General features: G+C 60.1%; 1 protein-coding gene across 1 annotated transcript in view; it reads right to left on the reverse strand.

The window, feature by feature from the left end:
• Positions 1-9,714, reverse strand: part of CROCC (ciliary rootlet coiled-coil, rootletin) — a 36,802-nt gene extending 27,088 nt beyond the window's left edge. Inside the window, exons 1-9 of the mRNA XM_045298947.1 lie at positions 9,629-9,714; positions 8,789-8,930; positions 5,888-6,027; positions 5,248-5,392; positions 3,997-4,151; positions 593-778; positions 414-497; positions 265-326; positions 4-167 (exon numbers count right to left, since the gene is read on the reverse strand). Of these exons, the coding sequence (XP_045154882.1) occupies positions 4-167; positions 265-326; positions 414-497; positions 593-778; positions 3,997-4,151; positions 5,248-5,392; positions 5,888-5,947 (856 nt within the window). The 5' untranslated portion in view covers positions 5,948-6,027; positions 8,789-8,930; positions 9,629-9,714. The remainder of the gene's footprint in view (positions 1-3; positions 168-264; positions 327-413; positions 498-592; positions 779-3,996; positions 4,152-5,247; positions 5,393-5,887; positions 6,028-8,788; positions 8,931-9,628) is intronic.
• Positions 9,715-9,737: the final 23 nt, after the last annotated feature.

Here is a 9,737-nt window from a genome sequence, read left to right on the forward strand (position 1 = left end):
CCTCCTCCTCTCGCCGCCACGCTGCCTCCCGCTGCTCCAGCTCCTGGCGGCTCCGTGTCCAATCGCTGGTCACTTTGCGGATGTCCTTGCTCAGAGCCTGGTTGGCCTTACCTACTTGGTCCAGTTGCTCCCGGAGCAAAGCGTTCACCTGGACCAGGCTGGCGCTCCTGCGGAGGTCAAAGGGCGGGGAGGGGCGTGCCGCCTCAGCCCCACCCCGAGGCCCACCCACTTGTGCTGGAAGGACCGCCCCTGCCGCGGCTCCACCTCTGCTGCTCCTCCTCCAGCCTGATGAGGGCGCTCTCCAGGTCCTGGCTGTGCTCGGTGTCCTGCAGGCGGGCCGGAGAGGGAGCATCAGGCTGAGCACCCAGAGCAGGAGGAGGAAGGTGCCAGCCCGACCCCACCTTGGCACCCACCCTCAGCCGCTGCTGCTCCAGCTCCGTGGCCCGCTCCAGGAGCTGCTGCTCCAGCTCCGTACACCTCTTCTTGTACTGGAGGATCTGGAGGCGGCGCGGGGGCAAGGGGTGCCAAGTTAGCCCGCGGGCAGGCAGGGGCGAGGTGCGCATGGGCAAGCAGCGGGGTGGGTGGCCCTGACCTTGGCCTGCAGCCGCTGTACAAGCTGGGCCTGCCGCTGCTGGCCCTCCTGATAGGCCTGCAGCTTGCGCCGGTAGGAGGCTTGCTCCTCCTGCAGCTGCCGCCGCAGCTCCACGCTCTGCCGGACCAGCCCTCTGGGCTCCGGGGTCTCCAGCTCCCCGGACTCCAGCCGCACTGCCTGTTCCAGCTGCAGGGAAGGGCCCTGGGTGAGAGTCCTGGGCCTCCCAGGAAGGCAGGCACAGGCCTCTGCAGGGGGCGCCGGACTGGGCCCAGCCCCACAATGCCTTGTAGTCTCTTAGCCTGGCACCGGAGGAGGCATGTACTTGGGAGCAGGCCCAGGATGCACGGGCATGCATGTGCATGTGCACGGTTAATGTAGTGCATGGGCACACAAGCTGGGCATGCAGGGAATGCATAAGCCGGGCATGCATGCTCTCGTGCAGGTGGTTCACCAACATGTGTGCTCCAACACACATGTGCGTGCTGACACACAGACACACATGGATGCAAGCCTCTGAGGCCCCTTGCACCCTGAGCCTCTGGTCCAGCACACAAGTCCCGCTGCAGGTAGTAAGGATTTGATTCCCGGCTCCTCCCCCCCACCCCACCCCCAACACCACCACCCCAATCCCCGGCCCCCCTGCACAGGGTACTCAGGAAAGCCTGGACTCTGTTCTCCATAGTCCCTTAGTGCCTAGAAAGTGGTGACTGGTTGAGAGCATGACTGCATGGACTGCACGTGTGAATACATGCTATCAGAGGCATGGCTATCTGAGCTTAGACATGCACATGAATAATGCACACACAGGCAGCCCCCAACGTGCCTGGGGACATAGAGGAACCCATCCCTACCCTGGGATGAGACCCCTTAGTGTTCCTCGCTGCTCAGAGCCGGGCCCAGGCCACTCATAGTCATACCCTTCCATGAACTTGGCCCCTCACAAAACAGCCTTTTAGCTTTATTTGTAATTCAGAAAGGGAGGAGGCCAGCACCAAGCCAGGGATAAAAAAAGTTTACTATCTCCCCTGGCAACTGCTGCCCCAGTGCTGGCCACTCAATTTGCTCTGGCCAGGTTGCCATGGACACTGGGGGAGCCCAGGGGGTCCTCCTCTGGAGCTGAGGGGCGTGACTACCCCTCCACCCGATTCCCAGCTGCCTTGCCTACATCTGCTCCTGGGGGAGGGAGGGCAGAGACAGGGAAGGGAGGAAAGGATCCTCACAGGGCAGTGAGGTCCTCATTCTAACCTGGGTCCTAGATCCTGGAAACTCTGCCTCCGTTTCCCTACATGTAGTCAAAAAGGCACAACTCTTTAGCACCCCACCTCCCATGAGGATGTTGTGGGGTTTTAGAGGATAGGACAACCTCCCTGGCTGCCCCAGTCCCCAGGGCCGGGCCTGCACCTGTAGCACTGGGACGGGTCAGCAGAGGGAGAGACAGAGACACAGGATAACAGGACACTGGACTGGGTCCACAGCCCTGAGTCCTTGTCTCAGTTCTTCCACGAACCTGGCCTATCACGCTCCCTCTCCAGGCCCGTTTCCCCGTCTGTAGTATGGCGATGCCTGGCTCAGAGCTTTCCTATGGGACAGGGAGGGCTTCCCCGACACCATCTGAGGCTCCCTCCACATGCAGCTCAGGGGCCCCCAGGCTGGCACCTCCCCCCACCCCACCCCCAGCCAACGAACCTAGCATGTAGCACTTACGTTGTAGTATAAATGGACCTGCCACCTCCCACTTCTTCTTCCCTTCCCAAGCCAGCCAGGGGGCAGTGCCAGCTTCACCAATTGTCAGAAGCTGTACTTCAGAGACAGCCCCCTGGGGCCTGGCATAAGGCCAGCCATGGACCAAAAGAAAAGAAGCCTAAGCCAGGGGGCTGGCTCAGGTCCCCAGCACCCCAACAATGTGGGGCTGGGGCCACACACCCCACAAACCCTGGGAAAACTAACTGCATTGTCCCATGAGCTAGGGGCCACCATGGACCCCCGCCTGCTCACCGGCAAGTCCCAACAAGTCAGAGGCTCGCTCGAGCAGGTGGGCAGACAGCAGGGCAAGGGCACACACGCAGACAAGCGTAGCAACGCACACCCCTTCCCAACACGGCACACAAAAGCCCAGAGGCCTTGGGCTAACCTTGGTTCTGCCACTACCACACAGGGGCCTTGGGTCAGGCCCTACCCCCTCTGGGCCTCAATCTCCCGATCTGTAACATCAGATGGTCACACTGCTTGGCGCCTGAGTGCCCTTCCAGTTTTCTAGGGACCCGCTGCCCCACGGAATCTCACAGCCCAGACATCTCGTCATAAACCCAGGAAGTGAAACCAGGCTGCAGAGCACTGGAGTGGGCGTCGGGAGATGTGGGTGCTAGCCATACTGCTGCCCCAAGCTGAGCCCCCCCGGCTGCTCCTCTGTGAAACCGGCACCAGGAAGGGACCAACCTCCGTGGTTCATGGAGAAAGTGCCTAGCGCCCCCTGGTGCAAAACAGCCACTCCACAGACAGCAGCACTCCGGTTACAACTGGCGTGAGCACTCTAACATCACACACACACACACACACACACACACACACACACACACACACACACACACACACACACACACACACACACACACCACACCACACCACACCACACCACACCACCCCTCTGCAGCTCTAACCGACATCCACCCAGCTGCTTCCCGGGGCCCACAGGAGATAGTATACCACGAGGGTCCTGGGCCCTGGGCCCTGTTGGGGCTTGGAGGCAGGCCCGAAACTGTCTTCTTCTCTCCTTACAGAGGCAGAACCTCACCACCACCACCCTCAGCACCCCCCCTACGGGAAGTGGCAGGTCTCTTGACCCACACCCACCCCAGGCAGGCCTGTGCCTACTCCAGCCTGCTCCCGAGTCCAGCCCCAGCCTCAATCCCCAACCAAAACCATTGTAGAAAGCCGACTGAATCCTGGTGACCCCAGTTGTCAGAGCAGAACTGCTCCCCAGAGTTTACCAGGTCTTTCTGGTATGGTGCCTCTGGGTGCATTTGAACCGCTAGCCGTTTGGTTAGTAGCTGAGCACCGGCAGACTTTGCCTGGACACGAGGCCCATGTGACTGAGGGGCAGGAGGGTGTTCAGAGCCTTGAGGGGCAGGAGGCCTTTAGGGTCATGACCCCCGTGCTCCCACCCCAGCCAGGCCTGGGAGGGACAGGGAGGCAACATCCCTGCTGCAGCTCCCAGGCCCCCCGCCCCCCACCACCCTGCCCACTGCAGAAAACAGGCTCCGAGGCTGGCAGTGACCCACCTGCTCCAGGCCATTCGTTGGCAGAGCCTGGATTTGAACCCCGGCCTGTCTGACCTTAGGGCCCAACCTTTTGATGAGTGGGCAGGTGTGAGCTGGCTGCGTCCCTGCCCCCGGGGTTGCACCCACCCTCTCGCTGACGGCGTTGAACTTGATGGCCAGCTCATCGTGCTCGGCGCGGCTCTGGGCCAGCAGGTCCTCCACCCGGGACAGCTCCAGCTGCAGCAGCCGGTTCTCCTCCTGCAGGGGCAGCAGGGACGCCATCTCTGGGGCCGGCAGCGGGGCTGGTGAGGGACAGGAGGGATTTAGCTGGCTGTGTCCTGTGTGCAGTGAGACAGACAGTCTCCCTGCTCCCCACCCCCGTCGTCAGAGGCAGGAAGGCCGACTAGGACCTGGGGCCAGCCTGGGGCCAGCCTGGATGTGGCACTGCACCGCTAACACAGCTGGCGAGCAGAAAGGTGGGCAGAGAGAGGGGCCAGGAGAGGAAGCCTCGGGACCGAGTTCCTTCCTTCTCCAGTGCCGACCCCGCTCAGACCTCCGTTTTGCCAGTCTATGGGATGGGGAGAAGGGTCCGAGCTCCTGCCAGGCAAGTCCAAAAGCTGCCTCAGGGGAAGGGCTTGCCGTCACTTCTGACGCCAGGCAAGACAACGCACGCCAGGTTGTGAAGCACAGACAGAGGAAAAGAAAGGCCTCGGGAGAAGCAGTAGCACCGTGCCCACCCCAGCCCACCCCCTTAGAACTAGACCCATGTCCTGAGCCCAGCAGCTGCAGTCTGCCTGCTCTTCCAGCCTGGGGCAAAGGGCACGCAAGTCTCTCCCTGTCTGAGGAGCCCGGAGACCCTGAGGCCTCCGAGGAGTACCATCCCTGACCCAGCAGGTAGACAGGGACTGGACAGAAGCACCAGCAGGGAGAGCTGCTCACCTCTGAGGACCCTCAAGCCACACCCTGCCCTGTGGTTGTGCATGCCGCCCACCAGCAGAGTAGGGCCCATCCGCCCCCCTGCACATACAGGGATGGAACGCCACCAGCCCTCAGATTATCGCAAGTCCTAGTCGGAGCCGAGCGACCTCCCCCACTATCTGCGGGCGGCTCACACGGTCCTGGGAGGTGATGTGGCATTTGGGGTTTGTTCTACAGTAGGCTGTCGGCATGCAGGTAGGGGGGTGCTCAGCCCTTTCCTTTAGTCACATTCCATGGGGTGCAAGTCCTGGGCACTCTGAGCCTCTTTTCTTCATCTATAAAATGGGTGCCCACCTCGTGGGGGCCACTGGGCCTGTCTCAGAGTGAAGAATATTAAGAAAATGGAAGCTAGAGCCATGGCCGTTGCACCACTGGGCGAGGAGGGGTACGTAAAGAGGTGGAAGGTGGGGCAGGAGGTACCTAGGCTCTCTGGTGGTGGGGAGAGGTTCCAGGGGACTAGCTCACGGAGGCAGGCAGAGAGCCGGGCAGGTGGAGAGTCCTGGTTTGGGTCCTGCCCACTCAGGTCTCTCTCCTGGTCAGGCCCCAGGACGTTGCTCTCCAGGATCTGCAAGGGAAAGAGAGTGGGTCTACAGCACCCTGGGACCTGGGTTCCCTGGCCAGGGTAGGAGAGGACCAAAGCCCTGTTGCCCAAGATGCAGGTGCCCAGGTGACCTGCTCAGAAGACCCCCACAGTGGGGAAGCCTGGGTGTCAGCATCCAACCAGCACAGAGACCCCAGGGAGGGCACTCTACATGCCCCAGCCCTGGAAGGACCAGATAAACAAGCCAAACCCTGTGGTCCCCTCAGCAAATCCAGGGCCAGCCCCAGGTGAGAGGCCCTATTGTGCTCAAGGGGGTCACAGGGAATTCTGGGTGCCAGCATCTCCAGGGCACCAGGAGAAGGAAGTTGTGGAGGGGAGCGCTGTCTACCTCTCTGCCCCGTTTGGCTGGGAGCTGCACCCCAGGGTCCCAGTGCACCCTACCACTGCCACAGCCTCTCCCACCTCCACCCCAGAGGGAACCCACCCTCCTCCTTCCTAGGAAGCATTCTGAAGACCCACCTGGATGCCGGTCTCCAAGGCCAGCTGGGCCTCCTGCGAGTCCTCCAGCCCCAGGCTCATTGGGGAAGGGATGCTGTGGGCAGCCGTTCTACCCCTTCCCCTGGACCTCCTGCCCTTGTGCCAGGCTGCCGTGCGGAGTGCTGGAAAGATTAGGCTTAAATCTGGCCCTGCTCCCACGTGCCCATGAAGGGGAGGAGCTGGGTGGGGGATCATGAAAGGCGGGGGAGGGGTGGAAGAATGCAGGGGAAGGGTTGAGAGGGAGAGGAACCTGTAGGAGTCAGGACCCCCTCCTCAAACGCTGCTGGGTCCTAGAGCCCGCCAGGCCCAGAGCAGGCAAGAAAGGCTAGAGTCCCAAGTCCACGGAGTGGGGCTTCTTCTCTGACCCCGAACAAACGAACGAGACTCACGCACGTGGTTTGCTCAGAAAGTATTAACCAGGCAGGGCAGACGGTGTGGTGTGTGTGTGTGTCCACAGGTCAATTGCAAGTTGTGGAATCGCCCAGAGCTGACAAGGAACTAAATCCTACCACACGCTGTGGGTGTGCACCCCCAGAAAAGTGAAAAGTAACTTTGCTTCTCCGAGCCTTAGCATTGGTTCTCAAGGTACCACCACCTCTACCGCCATCACACCACCTCCTGGGGCTGCCCGGGTGGGGGTGGGGGTGGGGGGCTTGCTAAAACAGGGTACAAGCACACTGGTGAATCCCAAAGGGACAGTCCCTAAGGAACCCTGGTGGCCTCACAGTGGTCACAAGTAGGGCTGCCAACTGCATAGAGGCACAGTCCCTGACTCCGGGGTCCAGTCCCTGCCCAGGGGCGGCTGTGTGGGAGAGTGGCGAGGGGCACACTCTGGCACCAGTTTGCCTGCAGCCTGTGCTCTGCTGATTTGACAGGTGACCTCCCAGAGCCTCAGTACTCTCATCTCTGCAATGGGAATAACAGTACCTCCTACCCAGGCTATTGTGCAGACTGATGAATTGGTAGGTGAGGGGGTTCAAAACATGATTGACCATTAAAAAAAAAACAACGCACCAAGACAAGTGCAGATTCCTGGGGGTGAGCCCATAGGACAGAGGAGAACTTCCCCTTGGGGGTTCCAAGGTTGCAGCCAGTGATGCTGCCTGCTAAGTATAGGATCGGTGGTCCAAGCCCACTATTCCCTTGGTGGGTGAAGAAGGAGGGGCAGGCAGAGAGGGGGAGAGGTCATCTTTACAGGGCATCTTTCTCTCCTAGAGCAGCTGGTGGGTCCCCACTCCGCCATGAGCAGCCTAGCACTTCATCACTGGACAACCCCGCACCTCTCACCCCATCCATAAAGCCCAAGGAGTTGACTTCCCCTCATAGCAGCCCTCCACCGCCGGGTGTCCGAGGCTGTTAGTCTTTAAGGGTGCAGACAGCCACGTCTTTCTGAGGAGCAGCCGGGTAGGTCTGAATTGCCGACCTCCAAGTTAGAAGCCCAATATCCGACCCACGGGCTCCTATCTGGGTCACAGAGGGGAGTTCGTCAGCCCACTTCCTCAGCTCTGCCCTTCCGGAGCCTCCCAGCCTGCGGCCCTCTCCCCCTGGCCTCCAGACCCCCTTAGCTCCCCTGGAGTCGCACCTGAGCTTACCTAATCCACACCTAGGAAGCCTCCAGGGCTGTGCCAGCCTTGCGTCCCACTCCCCCTGGCAGGTTAAGCATGCCATTTGCCTGTCTCTGGTGTCCCCAAGAGCCATCATTCCAACTGAGCACCTACTACCGTAGCTCATTGGACCCGCACCTCCACCCTCGGACGGAGGAAACCAGGGGAGCAGGGGCTGGCGCTCTCACCGATGCAGGGTGAGGCTCTGCCGGGACAGGTGAGCCCTCCGCTCAAGCCGCAGCCTCCGCCCGCGCGCCTCCAGACGGCCACTGCGCCCGGGCCAGACCCGGTGCTGTAGCACGCCCCTCCACGCCGCCCGCTCCCCCGCAGTCAAGAACTGGAAAACCAGGAAACGGCATTCCCGGCCAAGGAGAGGAATGCCGCCGGGTTACTATGGCAACCCAGGCTGGATTTAGGCAAAACTCAAAAGGGGCCCAACAGCCACCCCGTAGCCAGCCAGGGGCGGAGCTACCACCACTCCCAGAGAGCCCTCCCATCCGGCTGCTGCCACCGGGACCCAGAGCACGGGGCAGACTCCCTAGGTGAAGCGTCCAGCCCCTGCCTGCTGGCCTGCCAGGAAGTGACAGGTGAATGGATTTGCAGTGTTGTCCCCAGCCAGTCCTGAAGGGCTGGGGGAGGGGCAAGATGCCAGAACCTTGGGCACTGGCTGATACCAACCCTTGGCGCCCACCCCTGAGTTCTCCTCTGGAATCTCAATTCCACATCTGAACCCCACGTCTCTGTGCACCTTCTGACGCCTGCAACTTCCATCCAGTTCTTAAAAAACAAACAAAAAAGGTTTCCTCCAGGAATCCCTCAAAGGAAAGGCCTAGATATGATGACTCCCTGGGCAGGCACCTCTGGGTTTTGTCTCCTCACCAGCAGGGTGGCCCATGATCATGGTGCCTCATATGAGATGGGACATAGAGCACCCACAGGGAGAGTGAGGGAAAGAGGCAGGATGCATTGGGAGGAGCAGGTGGTCTCTACAGCCTGGGACACTCTCAGCTGAAGCCTGCAGGCATCAGACCCCAAGGCTGATTCTAAACTCCAAGGCCATCAAACCCAAGACTCTTTGCTGAACATTGCAGGCTTACTTACCTGTCCCTGCCCAGGCAAGACCCAGCCCAGGAGGGGAGCAGGACTGGGTTTACGATTGGACCTGAGGAATAGGTCCAGTCCTGGGATTGGCCCGCTCATAACCGGGAGATGCAGACAAGTCAAAGCCCCCACACCGGATGAGAACCCCCCAGACACAGTTCATTCTGCAGCCACTCACTCGAGTCCCCACCTGCTGCGGCAGGTGCTTTTCTTTCCTTTCCAAACAAACTCTGCTTTCTGCTGGCCGGTTTGTGGTCCCTGCGTCCAGTCTTCAGTTCCAGAGACCACGAGCCTCTGGACACATCAGAGCAGCTGCAACCCTGAGGATTGAAGAAGATGACATGTACCTGGATCTGGATCACCAGAAATGATTGTCAATTCCTCCTGGGCACCGCTGCAGTCGGATCTGGCCCTGGGACCAAGTTCTGCTCCATAAAATCAGAGCAGAAAGGCTGTGTACCACCTCAGATGTGGCCCAGCTAAGCCCTCCCACAAGGAAGTCTGTTCTCTCCTTCACTGTCATTGGCTGGAAGGAAAGAACGCTTGAGACCCTAGGGCAGCAATTCTCAATCTGTGGGTCTCGACCCCTTTGGGGGTCAAACGACCCTTTTACAGGGGTCGCCCAATTCCTAACAGTAGCAACATTACAGTGATGAAGTAGCAACGAAAATAATCTCATGGTTGGGGGTCACCCCAACATGAGGACCTGTATGAAAGGGTCGCGGCAGGAGGAAGGTTGAGGACAACTGATCTAGGGGTGGCAGAGGCACACAGAGAAGAGGACTGTGTCGCCACCAGCCAAACACTGCCCAGCACTTTGCACAACTAAACGTCAACTTCGGTTGTGGTCTGCCCCTAAGATGTCGGGGTTTCCCTATCACATGCACTGCTGCTTTCTTAATGACACCCTGAGGTGAGTGTGGACTGTTATTAAAATGATCACCACCCACATTCGGATTATTGGCTCTTCCCTATTTCCAAAGGAGAACCTTGTGCCTGGAACAGGCCAGGCTCCTACCTCAAGGCCTTCGCATGGGCGATTTCCTTGGCCTGGAATGCTCCACCCACTTCCTCTGTTTGGATGGCTCCTCCTTGTCAAGCAGATCTTGGCTTTTAAATGAGACAAG

Source organism: Echinops telfairi, unplaced genomic scaffold, assembly GCF_000313985.2.
Source record: "Echinops telfairi isolate 266 unplaced genomic scaffold, ASM31398v2 ScPeMD7_7457;HRSCAF=8495, whole genome shotgun sequence".
Lineage (NCBI taxonomy): Eukaryota > Metazoa > Chordata > Mammalia > Afrosoricida > Tenrecidae > Echinops > Echinops telfairi.